Source organism: Xiphophorus hellerii, chromosome 16, assembly GCF_003331165.1.
Source record: "Xiphophorus hellerii strain 12219 chromosome 16, Xiphophorus_hellerii-4.1, whole genome shotgun sequence".
In the NCBI taxonomy this organism is placed as follows: domain Eukaryota; kingdom Metazoa; phylum Chordata; class Actinopteri; order Cyprinodontiformes; family Poeciliidae; genus Xiphophorus; species Xiphophorus hellerii.
Window position 1 is genome coordinate 17,600,836 of NC_045687.1, and position 19,435 is coordinate 17,620,270.

At 37.6% G+C, this 19,435-nt stretch overlaps 1 protein-coding gene across 2 annotated transcripts; it reads right to left on the reverse strand.

Moving 5' to 3' along the window:
* Nucleotides 1-357: 357 nt before the first annotated feature.
* On the reverse strand, nucleotides 358-16,601 carry emp2 (epithelial membrane protein 2). 2 transcript variants are annotated; one of them, XM_032588259.1, is made up of 5 exons: nucleotides 16,305-16,601; nucleotides 3,124-3,404; nucleotides 2,922-3,030; nucleotides 2,692-2,832; nucleotides 358-2,206 (listed from the first exon to the last, which is right to left on the reverse strand). In XM_032588259.1, the coding sequence occupies exons 2-5, from the start codon at nucleotides 3,199-3,201 to the stop codon at nucleotides 2,037-2,039; spliced, it is 498 nt and encodes a 165-aa protein (XP_032444150.1). In that variant the 5' UTR covers nucleotides 3,202-3,404; nucleotides 16,305-16,601; the 3' UTR covers nucleotides 358-2,036. The 2 variants fall into 2 exon arrangements, with proteins under 2 accessions (XP_032444150.1, XP_032444152.1); XM_032588261.1 differs by having other exon boundaries at nucleotides 3,124-3,426.
* Between the last annotated feature and the right edge of the window lie 2,834 nt (nucleotides 16,602-19,435).

Here is a 19,435-nt window from a genome sequence, read left to right on the forward strand (position 1 = left end):
CTGGGATTCTGGGATTGTCTACATTGTCTCATTGAGACTTCTTTTTTTCAAATAGGACTGGAGGAAATTCCACTCAATGGTGTTATGGTCGCAATTATTACTGTAGCTGTAGGAGAATCTGACTGTGTGAAACAGAAATAAGCATTTTGTTATTTGAGGGTGCCTTTCTAAAACTTAAGGAGACCTCACAAAAAAGTACAAATAAAGGAATACAGGATCAAACAATTATTTATAATAATTATGAAATATAGAAACTTGTCATCAGCATAGGGTAATGGTAAGAGATGTTGTTACACTACTAAGTTTACAGATACAGAATAAAATAAGTCCAAGAACAGAGCCTTAAGGAACCCCACATGTGATCATTGTTTATTCAGATTTCTTATTGCCTAATGAAAAATTGTAATCCTGCCTCCATTTTCCCATTTTTGCTTGTAGTTTTAATGTAGGTCAGGTGTTCAAACCAAAGTCAGGAAAGCAGAGAACAACAAACATATCAATACGTAATATGAATTAATATTAACATTTATTAAAATTTATATTCAAAAGATGAAAGGGCAAATATCTGTATCCTTAAAAACAATGTTGCAGTTCCCAAACTGTCCACTGGGTGTCAGTAGAGTTTTATGTGATACATAAAAACACAACATGATGTCCAATAGAGAGATGTTGCAACTGAGGTCAAAAACAACCACATGACAAACAAACCGGAATAAAAACAGCAAACAGTGCTCTGCAGCACTACACATGTACAGGAAACAGAAAAAGAAAACTCTATACACCGACAATTGTGTTTAACATAAGCTCTTAAAAAGTTAAATATAACAATATGAAATGCAACGCAAGTTAATACTTCAAAAAGCTTTTTCTGGTGAAAGAAATTGTGTGTTTTTATGGTGGTTCTAATGAGAGACAATTCATGGCAAAGGCAGGTCAAATTTGGTACCAGTAAGACATCTGATTAATTAAGGTTTATGATTTTTAGTTGAAAAATAAAAATAAAAATTTTGTTCAGTGTTGAGATTTGCTGTAATTTTAACAAATGTGTAGAAATGAAACAAAATGAATTCACATTCTTGCCCTACAACATATTGTTCCATTAAATTTTCAAGTATCAGCTAGAGACAGCAGAGCATAATCATTTGCATGTCCATTCTCCCAGTCCTCTTTATTTTAGTCTTCCCTAGACTATGTGGTCTAAACTCCATCCAGTTTTTCTATTACAAATTAGCGCAATAAATCACTGATGGCCAATTTGAACATTTTCAAGAAATTTCCAATTGCTTGCTTTGAATGTTCAAACATAAACAGCTTGATACATGTATCGGTTAATAAGCATAAATGAAATATATTGTTCTGAAAGGGAAATAGCTTGACCAGAAGGGAAGAACCGACAAACGTTTCTTACTTCAAACATCTTCAGTATCTAAAAATACATGACAAACAGTGGTTTAGAACAACAAATAGCTTTTCAGAGAAGCTATGACAAAAGTCAGTAACAAAGAAAATCTTCATTCATATTTCAAGTTTGTCTGTTTCGTTCAATTATAATCCCAAATAACACATTACATCACTGGTCCATCTTTCTTTAAGAAATCACAAATTAGCATAAAAAGAATACAAACCAAGCGTCAAAATCCTACATGTGACACTTTCGCTATGACTTCACTACACTTCTTTTATGCTTTGAGTAATATATATTATTTATTTCTACTGCTAAAACCTAAACTGAATTAAACATACACTTCAAATATGTACACAAAAATGTTGCAATTTATTGAAAATATGGGCCCTTTGGTAAATCCTTTCGTCACAGTCAAAGAAATTTTTACACTTTTCTTTTTGTGAAAATTGTTGGAATTGGTTGGCAAAAGAGCAAATAAAGAAAACAATGTGTTAGGAAAAGCTGCTGACAGGGATTTAAGTTCCAGATGTAAATACTAAAAACCTGATGGAGAGAAAATGTGAAAATGCCCCTTTGTTGTTATGCATGAACATCCAAAAATCCTATCTATGTTGTTGCTTGCCTGTCACATCTATTTGCGTTTCCTGAGCACCAGGTACATAAGGCCGCTGATGAGAGTCATGGGAAAGCTAACCCATGCCACGATGTAAGAGGAACCGTAGGAGCCAGATTTGAGACTGGCTGCATGGAAGTTCTCATGCTGAGCTGTGTAGATGGACGCAGAGGTCATCACACATAGAGCTGGAAGGAAGAGACAAAAAGTAAAAGTTACAAGTCAGCTAGCAGGGACTTCAGTGAATGTTCATGATGCATTTGTGAGTGTACAAATTTACTGCAGGAAAATCAAGTATGTAGTTTCGAAGTGTAAAATAGTACTCAGATTGCTTTTTTAAGAAACTAATAACACATCGTGTTGCTTTTTATTTAAGATTAACAGCAAATGTCCGTTTTTTCCAGAATTATTCTATACATCTTAACATTTTGCACAACTGCATGTGAATTGATAAGGTATTCACACTGAATACTAAATAATACATTTCACACAAGTGGATTCTATTCTATAAATTTATCATGCATATTTACTGACTGTACTAGATTTCATTTAGTGGCAAGAAGTGGATCTTATCCCACTTCTGGTTTTATGTGGTAGCAACACCCAACAGTGGTAGCAAATTGCAGTCGACAACATCACATTGGTAAAGGGATAGCATGTGTGTTTTACGTACAGGCAAGCAACTGGATAATAGCTGTGAAAATGAATCTCTCTCCCTGTTTGATGCTGAACAGCTGAAGCATGAAGACAAAGAAGCTGACGCAGCACAAAATGGTTGCCAGGATGATCGCAGCCTGAACTGCCTGTAGATAAACTGAGGGGGAAAAAAAGTGAAAATGAGCTTTAAATTCAAACAGCTCAAACATGTGTTAGGAACACAGAGTTAGTATTTTATATTATCACCTTCGGTAGAGTGACTGTTCACCACGGGGTAGCAGGTGCTGTTACAGGAGTACCACAAGTCGGCATAGATTACTTCATGACTGGTAGGTGACGCCGCCACCCACCATGCCTTTATCAGGGAGGGATAGGTTGACAAGATTAAAAAGCATATCTTGAAACGCTGCGTGTGGAAGACATATATAGATCATTAGACTGTGCTTACATTGTGAATTGTAGCAACAAACAGCAAGATGGCTGAAGCCAGGTGAAAGAGGATGATGAAGGCTAAGATGATCAACATGGCTGCCCCTGTTAGTCTGACGCTCTAGTGCACAGTGTCCGTCTCCTTGGTTTCCAGCTGGTTGTTGCAGGAGCTGGTTGGTTCTTCACTGGCTGGAAACTGTAAGATGTATGTTGATGCTTCGGGTAGGGCTACTTCTGAATGCTTGTGCTTTAGGGCACACAGGCTGGGCTGCTGGATGAGGGTGAAGACTGGATCAAAATCTGTCAGAGGTGAAAAAAACCCCTGTAAAGATTCATTTCTGTAGTTATATGAACAATTACTGTGAAATATAGATTCTCACTGTAGGCCACTTTCACAAAAATTCATGAGAAACTCCTGAAAGGAATTTAGATTTTTCTTACAGACAACAGATAAGAATAAATTCAACCATTATGTATTTTTATGTGTGCTAACTTTAAACTAAATGAGAGGTGAAGAAAGTAGCATTAATGTGCATAGCTTTCAACACATCTGGAGCCAATTCCCAACATTCAGCTTTTGCAAACTTCTGAGAAAAATGCTGTGGTACTAAAACAAAAAAAAAAAAAATTGTCGTCTCAAAGTCTCCCTTGAAATTACAGAGAAATGTTTGTGTTGTGTCTGCTTCTGAGCCTGTGTCTGAGATGCTAAGCTTGTTAGTATATACATCTGTAGAGTGGGAGTGTTTATTTCAAGGCTTTAATTCAGACAATGACTTGTTGACAGAACCAAAAACTCTAGATACACAATTCTGTACTACGGTGGACAACAGTATGAAATGTATATGCAGAACAACTCTTAAACTCAGTCAAATTGAATCTACAAATTATAAATGAAGTGCAGACAACGTGTAGTTTCAGATCACAGATTATTCTTCCGTTTGTTCCTTGAAGAGTCCCCTCGGTATCTGTGTCATTATAACAAAAGTAAAAGACCACAGCATTTGGCTATAGAAATCAGCATAACACACGTGTCATCAGTCATTTAGATATAAATTCTCTATTTTTATTTCCTTTTAATCCATACAAGAAGCTATAGCTGTACTGAAGCTTAAACTATCTTATTATATTCTTATAATATATTATAGTAATATAGTATTAATACAATTTGTCACAGTGCAACCATTAAACTTCATATGTTTGTGAACCCTCCACAGGTATTACTCTTACATAAAAGTTACATAATGTCTTTTCCACATTTTCTGTGTCCCCTACATTGCTTGTGGTAAACTTTAAACAGCTCCTCCTTATAGTATAAGGAGTCCTGGCTTTTTGACCTGCCAATACCAATTTTTTGGTCTGAAATGTTGCTACTTATAGCAAGAAAATTGGCGAGTTGGAAACAGGGGCCTTAGTATTATTAGCTGCAAATGTGCAGACATGACCTGGTGGGTGGATCTGTCAGTCCACCCTCTCTGATGACGGAGCAAAAAAAAAACTCAGTGGATAATATTATCTTCACATGTAAGCATTGGCCGATCTCCCAAAATTAAAGAACTCGTGGCCAGTTTATCAGTGCATCCCTACTTGAAAGCTATCTATCTATAACCTCTGGGAAAATGTGATACTGATCTGAACACCTTTTAGAAGTCCAGTGTTGAGCATTGACACAGGCCAAGTTGTACCAAGGATTTAAAAAGTTTCGGTTTCAAAACTGAAGCAGTGCTGTTTCTATAATTCCTATATAACACGTCACAGAAAGTGTCAGAGTGACAGGAGCCGTCTCTAGCTATATGACGGACAGAATAAATCTATGTTGCGAGGCAAAAAGCTGGTCAGCAATTATAAGAAGGCTTTGATTGCTGTAATGCTAATTAGATCATATTTTCCTCAGATTACTGAGTAGAGTATTAACTAAATCTGATTATGGTATGAACAATGCTAAGATTCACTGCATTTATTTAATCATGAACTGATTATGTAACCAAATAAGAGATCTGTCATTTATGTTGTTAAATTTGTGCCAGACAAGTGACCTTATAAATGAAGCTACTGAAAGGGGCTGAGCTCTGCAGAGGAGCTGTTTATGTTCATATCTGTTGGGAATAATATTTCATCCAGTCTTTCCTGTCCAGTGAGGACAGTTCCTCACTGGACAGTTCCTATTTTGGACAAGTATATTCACTAACTTTGGTCAATTTTATAGCATTCCTTTAAATCAAATCAAATCAAATCAAATTTTATCTGTATAGCACATTTCAGCAGCAAGGCATTTCAACGTGCTTTACCTCATATCAAACACAGATACACAATGCAAGATAGAATCAACAATCAAAACATGACATTAAGTCAAGTTCCATCAATAAATTTGTAATTGATTACGTTTCAAATACAATCCTAAACAGGTGGGATTTTAGTCGAGATTTTAAAAAAGTCAGTGTTTCAGCTGTTTTACAGTTTTCTGGAAGTTTGTTTCGAATTTGTGGTGCATAGATGCTGAATGCTGCTTCTCCTCGTTTGGTTCTGGTTCTGGGGATGCAGAGCAGACCAGAACCGGAAGACCTGAGAGGTCTGGAAGGTTCATACAACAACAGCAGATCTTTAATGTATTGTGGTGCTAAGCCGTTCAGTGATTTACAAACTAACAACAGTATTTTAAAGTCTATTCTTTGGGCTACAGGGAGCCAGTGTAGGGACTTTAAAACTGGTGTTATGTGCTCTATCTTCCTGGTTTTAGTGAGAACGCGAGCAGCAGCATTCTGGATCAGCTGCAGCTGTTTGATTGATTTGTTGGACAGACCTGTGAAGACGCTGTTGCAATAATCAATACGACTGAAGATGAATGCATGGATGAGTTTCTCTAGATCTGGCTGAGACATTAGTCCTTTAATCCTGGAAATGTTCTTCAAGTGATAAAGGGCCGACTTTGTAACTGTCTTTATGTGGCTCTTGAGGTTCAGGTCAGAGTCCATCACTACTCCCAGGTTTCGGGCCTGATCGCTGGTTTTTAGTTGTAATAACTGAAGCTGTGCGTTGACTCTAGGTCCAAAAATAATAACTTCAGTTTTGTTTCTGTTCAGCTGGAGAAAGTTTTGGCACATCCACACATTTATCTGTTCTAAGCATCTGTTCAGTGATTGGATGGGCTCTGAGTCACCTGGTGACATCGTAATGTAGAGCTGTGTGTCATCTGCATAGTTATGGTAGCTAATATTATTTCCTGTTATAACCTGAGCTAGTGGGAGCACATAAATATTGAATAAGAGGGGTCCTAGGATTGAACCTTGGGGTACCCCACATGTGACCTTTGACCTCTTTGATGAGAAGTTTCCAATTGAAACAAAGAAATCCCTGTTCTTCATGTAAGATTCAAACCAGTTTAGCACTAGACTGGAGAGTCCGACCCAACTCTCCAGTCGATTCAGTAAAATGTCCAACAGAACCAGCACTGTGGTTCTCCCACAGTCCGTATTTATATGGGTGTCATTGAACAAGTTTACTAGGGCAGTTTCTGTGCTGTGGTGAGCATGAAAACCTTTCTTTCTTTCTTTATAGATGTCATAATAAACGTGAAGTTGAGTTTTACGCCAGTTTCGTTCTGCCCTACGGCAGAGTTGTCTTGCAGATCTAACTGTTTGTGTATTTCTCCATGGAGATTTCTTCCTACCAGACACAACCTTCATTTTAATTGGGGCAATGGAATCAATAATATCTGAGACTTTAGACTGAAAATCATTTACCGAGTTATCTACGTCATTACAGCTTAAGGGTGAGGAAGAAGAGTAGATTTGATTAAATGTTTCTGCTGTGTTTTCTGTGAGAGAACGTTTTGTGATGGTTGCTGTTTGTCCAAGTGGGTTAAAAGATAAAGAACTTTCAAAGATAACAGCGAAGTGATCCGACAGGGCGACATCAGTTACAGAGACATTGGAAATATTCACACCCTTACTGATAACCAGGTCCAGTGTGTGTCCTTGAGTGTGTGTTGCTTGTTTGACATGTTGTTAGACCAAAAGTCTCTAAAATATTAGAGAGCTTTTTTGCCCCTCTGTCTTGGGAGTTGTCAACATGAATGTTGAAATCACCGACAATTATTAAACAATCATAATCAATACATATGAGAGATAGAAGCTCATTCAAGTCAGTAAAGAAATTTTCCACGTATGCTGGACTTTTGTATAAAGTTAGTGTCAAAGTTCGTTTGTGGCCTTTAGCCTCAATTCCAAGATACTCAAAACAGGTGAAGTGACCCAAGGAAATTTTACTACTATTTATAGGATTCTTAAATATTGAAGCCACGCCTCCTCCTTTTTTATGTTTTCTATTCTCACTTAAGAAATTGTAGTTAGGAGGCGCAGATTCTATTAGTACGATCAGTTCATTATTGTCATTCAACCATGTTTCTGTCAGAAACATAACATCAATATTATGCTCAGTGATGAAATCATTAATTAATAGAGCTTTAGCACAGAGAGATCTGGTATTTAAGAGAATTTGATTGATAAGACGGGTGTAAAGATAATATCTGGGCGCCGGCCTCAGACCTCAGAAACGCAGAGTGATGGATCCTCTGGGAAGTCAGAGGCAGGTGGCTTAAATGAAGTGAGGTCTGCTACGTGAACGCTAAGGAGAGATGTGCCAAGGCAAACCTGTTGATTCATTCCATCTGTAAATTTAAGAAACTCTGGTCCAGAAGACATTTCTTCATAGGTATCGTGTAAATCCTGTGAATGAGTGGGGGAGCAGAGAAGGAGGTGGGAAGGAGGAAGGGAACCAGTCGCTCCGTCTCCAGTCGATGTTGTATCAGCTTGTTTTGGAATAGCTTTAAGCATATAGGTGGGTTAAAAACATTACATGGCTGTATATTAAGCACCTCATAAATATAACGATCACAACTACTGTCTGTCTTCTGTGTATTGTGTCTCACATCAAACTCTGTCAATTATGCCGGACAAGTTTACACAATCTGACGTCAGGAACAGCCTCCCAATAACACTTGGAAGCTGTGGAGGCAGAGACCCAAACAAAATTAAAGGCACATGTGTGAAACTCAGACACACACTCAAAAACACAGAGCCAGACAGTAGTGGAATTAGTCTCGTCTGCCAAAATAGAGCTACAATAAAAACAACCTCTCTCCGCCAACAGGAAGCCAACCGTCGTATTTGTGTGCCAGTCGTGCATGTGGCTGTGGGATGTGGCGTGGAATAGGACCTCCCACTTTGAATTGGGGGGAATCAACAGCATTGGTAATGAGCGATGGGCTATTTTATATGTGTGTTTTCACATGGGAATAATTCAAGAATAGAAGGCTACAAAGCTCTACATTTTATTAACTTAATTCTTTATCTCATTTCCTTTGTCTGGAGCCAGATGTTCCAGTTCTGTCATGAATAGCAAATGCCCCTCCTTCTGATGTCCCCAAACCAATTAAAAAAAGAGGAAAGCATTCCATTCTGGGTCAGGAAAAAGTGCATTGCACTTCAGCACAAAGCATGTAAAATCGTCGTTTTTTCCAGCAGCAGCAAGTAAAAGGTGACAACTCCCAATTGGCAGCACAGGTATAAAAGCAATACAAAATGCAACTGAGAGATAAGTTATAGTTTTATCTTGAGTTTGCTTGCCCTGCCCTTTTCTAATGCTGCCTGGGCAACTGTCCTAATTCATAAACTACCACTCTGGGTACCACAAACTCTGGTTTGAGCCTAATTTCCTTAAAAGCCTGATGGCGTCACACGAATCTGACAAGCTAAAGAACAAACTAAATAACTACACCATTGGCCTCCAAAGCTTACCTAAGCAGCAGGTAAATTCTTTGGTGGAAAGCTTTTACACGAACACAGTTGCATCTGTAACAGCTATGTCATTGTCAGGGAACAGGGGAGGAAAAGAGAGGAGGCAGGAAGAGACGAAAACGATTTCCATTGGAGGGCAGGGTGAAGGACATTACAAGTGTAAACACACACACATTTTTGGTTTACCAAGAACCAAAATAAACAACCAAAAAAGAAGGAGTTTGGATGATTCAACAGCATAACCAACATAGAGTGGAGTGGACATCAAAGCCTGTCAATGACTTGGCATGATTATGTAAATGTTAAGAATGTAAACTTTAAATGCCAAGTCCTATTTGTATGACACAAAAACAAATGTCTGACCTCCCATTTTCAAGTGTCATGATGATGCTGAGCAATTTTTGTATATTTTGGTCATTAATTCAAAATTTATCACTTTGGGCTGAAATGTACCATGTTAATCCTGAATTGCCACTGTCCTCCATGTTTTACATCACAGGCCTCCAATCCCAGTGTTAATGAGCCACTGGAGTGGAACTTTAAATCAATTCCTAATCCAATGCACTTGAATCTAATGGCTGAAATACCTGGCCTGATAATGAGCCATTCATTTGATTCATGTGTGCTGATTTCTGCAGGCTAGTCTTTTCCCTAAATAACATTTTTTCAGGGGGCATATGGGGGGGCTTGATACCGAGGGGGGGGGGGGTTACAAAAGTGGAAATTAGATCTTATTTAAAGAGCTTTTGAATTACAAAACCCACTCTACATGTAGCCCATAAAGTTGTGTAGCTGAAATAAGAAAGGGACAAACATAAATTATAAATTATAATGGAAGTCACTTTAACTTGAGCACAATTTCTGAGCTTATTTTGTACTGGATGAGACAGTGTTGCTGTATGTGATGTTTGGAAACTCTGACTTTTTGGAGCCAAATATAAAGAACCACAGAGACAGATAAACTTCAACCACCAATTGAACGGGCTAACACATGCAACTACAAGCAGGCACACATGCAGCCATTCCTCCTCTCCACTCAGCCTTATAATAGGAGGCTGGGGGACTCAGTATTTGAGTACAAGTTGGCGTGTGTGGGTGGGTGGGTGTGTGTGTGTGTGTGAGAGAGAGCATGTCGGCGGATTCTCTTGCCTGGTGGAAAATGCTGACTTTTAAAGTCCTTTTTTTTTTACTCCTTTCATAAAACACAAAGCCACAGACTTAACTGGGCTGCTGAGTCTCACTCCCCCGTCTCTCTCAGTGTCCCACTCTTCCTGTCTCTGTCCTTCCTCTGTGTTCCTCTCACTCCTGCTATGTAAATGAGTGACTGAGGTATAAAAAGATCAAAAGAATATTTTTCTCTTTTAACTTTTTTAAAATTATTTTTTTTAAAACCCCATCACAACTGTTTTGCATATAGCCTTAAATACATTCAAGTTATTCTTTTGAATTTTTTTGCTTTATATTCAGTGTTTGTAGATTTCAAACTTTTAGGTCAATTTAACATAAAGGGATTTTTTTAAAGGATATTTGTATTACTTTAAGGATTATTAGGTAGCAATAAATAATTTGGAAACTAAAAATTATCCAAGTTGTTTAATCCAAACTGTTGCCAAACAACGGAGTGTGAAAATTTCCATCAAGGGAAATATAAATCTAATTTAGATTTTTGTAAATTGTAAGGTAACTAAAAATTATATAACTTCATAAAATGCAGTTCAGCAAAGATACAGTAGAGATTACTACTCTCCAACTAGAAAAAAAACACATTTATATGTGTAGAAAAGGAAAATAACTCATAAACAGTGAACCGTTTAAAGGAGTAGTTGACTACTTAACTGTGATTACGATTTAAAAATGTCAGTCTCGTTAAACACAACTAATCGGTTCGCGTCTATCAACAGGGTAAGTTCTTTTGCTAAATGAGATTTGGCAGCATGCTTTATAGAAGGAGATGCAATTAATGTGTTATAAAAAAATACATTTAGTCTGAGCATTGCAACACATTAAAACTGAAACAATTATGTTGGAAGTAATCACTTACAGAATCAATCATTATTATTATTATTATTATTATTATTATTATTATTATTATTATTATTATTATTATTATTAAGGAATAAAAGTAATGAAACAAACATGAGACTACTTGAAAGAAAATGACCATTCATTCACCTGCTCAAGAACCGGTCACTCATGTTTTTTGTTTTCTTTTTTAGCCTTTGCAGTTAAGGCATTAACTTAGATTAGATATAAAACTAGCATATTTAGCAATTTTCTCGACAATAATAGCAGAATTGTTATTATGAGTAGAAACGTGACAATCTTCAGAGTTCTGAGGGCCATAACACACACAGTACCAGAGTTACAGTCAGCAACTACTACAACATCCAAAAGAGCAAGGCAGCGAGCTGTGACCGCAAGAATGTGACAGTACGCTATAATCTGTGGGCTGTGCTGAACCACACTTTCTGTTAAACACAAGTTTCTGAGATAATTAAGCTGCTTTGTTATTTACCTGCTGGGCTGACTTTGTTATCTGCACTCACTGGGACTATAACTGAGCTGTCAAGTCGTAGGTAAAACTGATCAATCTCAGTTACTCCAAGTCAGCCCCGTTAGCTTCTTTTAGAAACTAACATCTGCTCTATAGTGTTTCACCTTTATGCCACACAGAGCTCATTCTAAACGTTAGAATCCACTGGCAGAGCAAAGAAGGCTGCAATGGCTATTATACAGCTAAAGTGGAAATATTATTAAAATTGAAAAATATTTCCACAGATTAAGGTTACAATTTCAACAGTTTTTTTCTCAGACATAACCTGTGCAATTTTTCATCTTCATCAGTACATTTTTATAACATCAGCAGCCATGGTGCATTGTTAGATAAAATATAAAAGGCACTTCCCATCTCTGACAAGCTAATACAGATTAGATTGGAAGTACACACAAAAGCTCGCAAGAAAGCATATACACACACACAGAGCTGCAGAGTTATAGATAAAAGCGGTTTAATGTGTGTAATTTCGAACACTTTTACGTGGAATAGTCCACTATCGGAGAAGAAGAGGCATATAAGTGCTCTTATATGCCTCTTCTTCTTAGAGGAAAAGGTTTTCTGAACTGCATGACAGATGGTAAAACACTTACTTTTCTCTGGACAAAGATTTAACAGTCCATCCAGAGGATGTGACCACAGGATAGGCCCAATTTCTAGACCAAATTTTCCGTAATATGTCAACTTGATTGTGCCATATTAAAAGAGAAGCTTAGTTAAGTGAAGAACCTTCTTTCAATTTGTTTAGGAACTGCAGATTTCACAACTCTAGGTTCTAGCACATCAGTGCTTCATATTTCTACATATATGAAGTGTGATTGCAAAAGTTTATTGTAATGTATGAAGTCTAAATATCAAAATATTTTTCCAAATTCATTTTTATTTTTTACACATGTATCCAGACATATAAAGTCATTATTTTCAGACTTGCCTTGCCGTACATATCCAGACTTCATTAGTACTATAAATGTAGAAAAAAGGAGTCTCCATGTTTAATTTTATGATTGAGATTACATATATAAATAAAATATGTGAAAACTTAGTGGTAAAAAATGCATGTAATGCCTCTAGATGTACGATCTTTAATGGTATTTTACCACTTTTTAAGAAGTCTTAATGTGCAATAGAGCGATGGGAAAAACACTTTGGCTTTCCATTTATTTTCTTTTTCTGGATGTAGCCTCAACAGAAACCTCACTCCGCTCCTCGTTTATTTTCAGTAAGGACAACTGGTTTACTTCTTGATCTTTAATGTTTAATCTTCATACAATAAACAGTAAACAAGACCTTTAACCTTTAGGCTCCAGCTTCCAGACAGTACAGGACGAAGTTAAAAAAAATCGAGAAGCATAACCAATTAATACTTCAATTGATCAAGTATTAACAGAGAATTTTTAAGAACCAACCAAGCCAAACAGGATTGATTATTATTCTAAAGGTTTCTCCCTGTTTTCATATTATTAATTATTTCTTATTACAAAATTAGGGAAATTTAATCAAAGCTTATTTATTTACTAATACATTACAAAGAAATGAGCTGTATGTAAATACTAACAGTCAGTGGCAATTTTTGATATAAGCCATACAGGCAGTTGCTCAGGGTGGCATTTCAAAGAGGATGTAGATGGCAATGCACCACATTTTATCCCAACCCAGAGCCTCAGATAAGTTCCTGCATTTTAATTGGTTGGAGGGCAGCAGAAGGAGTCACTGGCCTACGGCACCATGCATGCAAGAGCCACCGCCACAAACAGCTAGCATGCAGTGACTGAACAGATTAACAGCTGATTAAGAATCAACCGTGTCACTCTAAAAGACAAGTACAGCCAAAGCTCTTTTTTAATTTATACAACAACAGCCAGCAATATGCGATGCGTCTGTATATGCACGTAAATAAAACACAGTCTTTTAAAAGCGCTAAAATATTTTACATGGCGTAGATCTGTAAATACTAGAGTAATGTAGCTGTTGCAGTCTTGATGGCTGCAAAGGTGCCTAAAAAACAATCCACACACATAAATACACACAACTGTTTTCCTCCTCTGCTTAGACCTCCCTCTGACATAGGAATTCCTTCATGTCGATTGCCAACAAGACTTTTATGTGCCTGTGTCTTTTTCCCCTACATTCCTCATGTGACAGCCTTGAGTAATGACTTTCACATGGCATAGTGAGACAGAAAGAAGAACTCTACTTTCATCTCCATCCCCACCTGTTTATTATCCCCCCATTGTCTGCCTTTGTTCTTCCCCTAAATGCTCTACACTTGTTCGGAGGCTATATATCTGTCAGTCCAGGATACAACCTTCTACATACCTGGGTGTTTAATGTCCCATTTGTCACATTCACACCTTTCTCTTATCAGATGCACTCACATGCCAACACCTCCCACCACAATGGACGCCTTTGAGAGTAAGAATCTTGTTGAGAGCGATTATTCAGAGATGGAAGAAATATGCAATGTCTCGTCTTATGGGTGAGGATGATAAAGGGACAGGTGATAGATCTGTCCATAACTACACAGGTGAAGCTTTAAATTATCTCAAATAGGTTGGGATCACTAGGAGCACCATTTACAGTACGATGAACTGGACTCACATTTTGAAGCTGTCTGGTTCAGAGGCTAAGGAGAAAGTGTTTAAGAAAAAACAAGTATGACCCACAGAATTGGGACTGAACACTTACTTAATTTAATAAGATGCAAATGCAAGTAAACTGTTGGGTAAAGTGTTTTTTTCTGGATTTTGAGGTGATGTTCATTGGTTGCTTGAGTTATTCTTCCATCTAAGGAAAGCTTGAGTTGTTTCTTGTAAAGGTAAACCAACACTGTTCAGTGTCAGTGTGAAACTGCACATCTGGAGTTAACAGGTCTAAATTGAGCAATCTTATTTTTCTACATAAGTTGCTGAAGTGCACACTGAAATTTCCAAAATATCTGCATGTATTTGCAACCAAACTTAAATTAAGGTACAAGTCAGGACAGTGAGCAATCAGAAGGTAAATAGTTTTGAATCAATCCAATTTTTAATCAAACCATTAGTTCACTTTAAAGTCTGTCTAATGATATACCGGAGAAGGTTTCAGAGGTACCAGATTTTTGTCTCCCACCTGTTGCTCTGCACTGCAGGCCAACTGGCCAAAAGGCTCTTACACCTTTCAGAGTCTCACAAAAATGACAAAGTCGCCAGTTTGGAATATTTCCAGTCATAAAAAATAAAAACAACCACGGGAAGAAAACTAATGACTCATTTCTACTGGGTGGCACAACACGGGTCGGCGCGCGCGGTCCACTGCGATGTAGGAGAGCGTTACTTCCAGTTGAACTCTCACTGAACAGACAAGGTTAAACCCAAATGCTTAGAGAGACGTCATTCTAGTGTGACGGAAAATGTAAGGCACTAGTAAGTCTCGTGTTGATCACAAGTAGTGATGTTTATCTGCCTCTAAGTCAATGTGACATCAGTACATCTTCCCTAACCATAAAGTTGATGTACAGCTCAGTGAAACGTCCTTCATGGGTGGGACATGAAGGACGTCTCACCCATCTTTTTTACCTGCAGTTCATTGCAGGTACCCCATCAGTTACTCCTCTGCTTGTTAGATGAGTGTAGTCTGTGATTAGCAGAATAGTATAAAGGAATGACATTCTGCTACTAAATTCAGTTGTTCATTTAAATTTTCTGTTTCAAAATTCTATTAACAATAAAGAAATACTATAAATAATGTCATTATAACAGTAACAAACAATATACTACTTTGTGTTAACAAAACAGAGGGAAACCTACTGTCTCACTGTCTCAAAAACGTGATTAGATTCGTGTAAATCATGCTAAATTTAGTCAATGTTATTGTATGAGAATTTCATCTTGGTTTATGTCAACAACATATAACATTAAAGCAACATTTAGCTTTACAGAGACTATCTCTCCAAACTAAATAAGTGTCCCCCCCTTGTCTCAAATACATATTGGTAGTTTTATCCACAAGAGGGCGCCCTACGTAACGGGAGACTGCAATAGCGATGGACTGACACAAAGTGTAAGACATGCACTGTTATGCATTAGGACACATTGTAAAAGCAACTCCATTATATATGGGTCTTTTATGTAACTTATTTTTGCTTGTGATAATTTCACTAGTCACTAATCATGAGTAGGGCATTAACCGCCGGAGTTAAACTGGCATCTTACTTAACAAGCCCCTAAAATAATGAATGAAATAAAATCATATTTATTTTATTGTGCATCATCGTGTTGTTTTAAGAGTTATTGTATCCTGATGTATTTTGCAGTTATTCCACTGTAGTTTATATTTGCTGATTGCGTTATTGGTTATTTCAATTGTGGATACTTTGGACAAAACAATGTTTTAAAAGTGTCATAAGAATAAACTTAGAAAGTTTGAAAACGAACTATTTTTGATTAAACTAATCTAAAATTTAAAAAAAGCGAAACCTCTGCCACTTTGAGTTGCTGGGGAACCTGCAAATTCCCTGCATCAACTTAAGAAAAAAAAAAAAAGCTTTCCTTCCCAACGCACCAAACATTCATTCACTTTGGGCTACGTTTCCCTAAAAGACACACACTCACTGACAACGCCCCTTTCATCTTGAGCGCCTCAGTTACGAGCTTGGCAAAAATATCCGCGGGCGAAATGCGACAGAAAGGGACTTTTCAAGAGTCAAAACATGTCAATAAACCTTTCCAAAATAGATGGAGCACTAAGTTTAGGGCGCAGGTTTCTCTCACAGAAATGGAAAAACTCAACTTTATATCTGAATAAACTGAGAATTGCACGCAAAGGTTTGCTCAACATTTCAGTGAAACAAACATAACCAATTTTAAGTTTACTCACCGAGTTTGGGACGTGCAGGAAGCAAATATGTGTGAAGTTCCCAGAAAAGAAGGAAATAGACGTGTTAGAGAAAGAAAACTACACACAGCAGGAATCTTCACTCGAAGCCCCCTCCTCAAAAACAGACCCCCAAAAAAAGTCCAATAGGCTCGCGCTCTCTGACCCCGGCTGTCGCGAGCGCGTGTGGGAGGGCTTGAGACCTAAAGCAGGGTGTGGTCTCTGGTTGGATCTGGGCTCGGGAGCTGTGCGTGAGTGCGTAACGGCGGTATACGAGGACACAATCCAGTGATGGCTTAACCAAGCAGTAGTTCTGCTTTAACTGAGTGACTCTAGGAAATGAATTTGTGTGTGTGCGTGATTGTATTTGAGGTTTTGTGGGGAAAGTGTTTCCTCACATGTGAAAAGAGAAAGGGCTGGGAAGGGAGGAAGAGAGACGTTCAGTTAGAGGCAGACAAGAGGAAATTAAAGAGATGAAAAGGGGATGGAAAGTCAGAAGCAGGGGATGAAGGTTCAGAAAGAGTGCAGGATCTGGGGAAGGAGGAAATGGAATATGATAGTAATCCTGCACTGAGTGCCTTGCAGAAGGATTCATACCCTTGATGTTTTTTCACATTTTGCCACGTTACACCCATAAAGCTATTATTTGACAGTGGATTTTATGATGTGGGTCACCACAAAGCAGTACTCTATTGTGAAGTGGATCAAAAAAATATACATGGTTTTAAGTCTTTTTTTAAAACTCTTTTTAAAACTAAATATATTGTCATCAGATTACCTGAACCACCTTTTTCTGCAGGGCAGGTCTTCCTCATGTCTTTTAAGATACACTGTTATCCTTTGCTGTATTTTCTACAGCTAAATACCACAAAATGCCCAGTAAAACTACCATAAGACATCTTTACAAGTAGTTACTGTAATTTGCATTGCATTATGGGTATAGTACATAGTATTACAGTAACTTACTGTATGTTTTGAATTTGCAGTAATTTACTGTTTACACATTACAGTAGTGGTACTGTACTTATAATATACAGTAAGAATTATATTTGATTCCCAACGGTCATCATACACTGTTAGCCTTTGCTGTATTTTTTACAGTTAAATACCACAAAATGCCCAGTAAAACTACCATAAATAGGGTGACCATATATATATATTTTCAGTTGGGAAAACCAGGACACGTTGTAGCGAGGGGGGTGGGGGGGTCTGAAAGCGGGGAAACTCTTTTGTAAATAGTAGGTAAACATACATTTGCGCTTTCGTATGTTGTTTTCGTACTGACAGCCACGCTATCTATCTTCTGATTAAGAACAGGGCTGCCCGCACTGACGCGGCTCAGGGATTACGTCACACGCAGGGCCGTGCGCAGTGTCCTAGTGCCTGTAAATATAATGGTCCAATGAAGGAAATTTAAAAAACAGGACATTTCCTCACTTTCTAAAAAAAAAAACCCGGGACGCCCGGGACAGGACGTGAAATACGGACATGTCCCGGGAAATACGTACGTTTGGTCACCATACCATAAGACATCTTTACAAGTAGTTATTGTAGTTTGCATTGCATTATGGGTATAGTACATAGTATTACAGTAACTTACTGTATGTTTTGAAGTTGCAGTAATTTACTGTTTACACATTACAGTAGTGGTACTGTACTTATAATATACAGTAAGAATTATATTTGATTTCCAACGGTCATCATAGCTGCTTCATCGTGGTTCCCTGTTTCTGTATTTTTACTCCTTTAGTGGTTAACATATTTTTAAGGCAGAAAGAGAGCATGTACTTTTGTTTTTTTCACATCCTAGCTAATATTAATATGCAGTTTATCTAGCTACGTCATCAAGCGTGGCTTCGCTTCCAACTGTTTTCTGATGACGTTTGTTTTAAACTCCGAAGCTTTTTCTCTCCAAGTGCAAGTGCAGCTCTGTCTCCGTGCTGTGGGCTCACACTGCTTCAGCTCTTCAAGACAGGTAAAAAAACACTTCTTAGAAAACTGTTTGAAGCCAAAGCCTAGTCTGGAAATGTACATTTTAGATGGAGTTAACGTAACTTATAGCATCATGCTATAACTTAGCATTATAGCATGAGCTGGTTTGTGCTGGTTAGCCTGGTAAAATAACGTTATCTTTACGTTACTAACTCTGGTGTTTTATATAACTGGCATATTGCAACGTTATAAGTTACGTGTCTGTAAATGAGGTGAAAGAAAGGAAAATATGATGTTGTTATTTTTTGAGCTGGTTCGGAATTAACGTTAGCTAAGGTGCTAATTTTACCGTTGAAGGTTTTAGCTTGACTTTTGCCGCTTAATCTTCCTCGGGCGGCTTTAGGTTGAGATGAGCTCAGTGCTGAGTGTCTGTTAGCATTGTTGCTACATCCTTTGTCGAACAATATAACCTTAACTGATAATTGATCCCCCCTTCTCTTTTTTTTTTTACATCTAATGACTGTTCATTTGTTTAAACCATGATCTTGCAAATGTTAAAAGTGCAGATTAGCTACGTAGGTCAGCAAGGATGAATTTCTAACATTGTTCTTTTTTTTTCTTTTCTTCAGATGATTTTTGTTTTAACTCCCAAGCTTTTTCCCTCCAAGTGGCTGTGCAGTTCTGTCCTGCTGACTGCTAACATAGCTTCATCTCTTCAAAAGACAAGACAACAGGTAAAAAGACAGCTCTTCAAACATATTTGAAGCCACAAAATAGTCTGGAAATGTAGAGGAGCAGCTAACCTAATCTATAACTTTGAGCTTGCTACAGCTGGTTAGCCTGCAAAAGTACCATTACATCTCCAACATAGTGTATAAGAGTCTGTAAATGAGGACAAAGGTGAAAAAAATTAAAGTAGTTTCTGTTATTTTTTGAGTTTGTTCAGCCACAGTGGCAGGTGGACAAAAAAGTTAATTTCCAACCCTGGTTACATATAAGGACTGTTCACATGTTTAAACCATGCTCCTGCAAATTTAAGGTTAAGTCAGTACTAACAGGTGCAACTATGTACAGGTGTAAATTCTGCAGCATTTGTACTTCAGAATTTACAGAATTTTGTAGTCATGTGAAGAAACATCAACACACAGCTAATTATCGGTTTGCATGTGGAATAGAGCAATGTCCTGCTTCCTTCAGAACAT

What these genes read in the sequence shown, in the direction of transcription:
- emp2 (XM_032588259.1), bottom strand. Translation starts at nt 3,201, where the DNA reads ATGTTGATCATCTTAGCCTTCATCATCCTCTTTCACCTGGCTTCAGCC. An exon ending in TTGTTGCTACAATTCACAAT is followed by an intron (nt 3,031 to 3,123) that starts GTAAGCACAGTC and finishes TCCCTGATAAAG; the next exon opens with GCATGGTGGGTGGCGGCGTC. An exon ending in GAACAGTCACTCTACCGAAG is followed by an intron (nt 2,833 to 2,921) that starts GTGATAATATAA and finishes TTTCCCCCTCAG; the next exon opens with TTTATCTACAGGCAGTTCAG.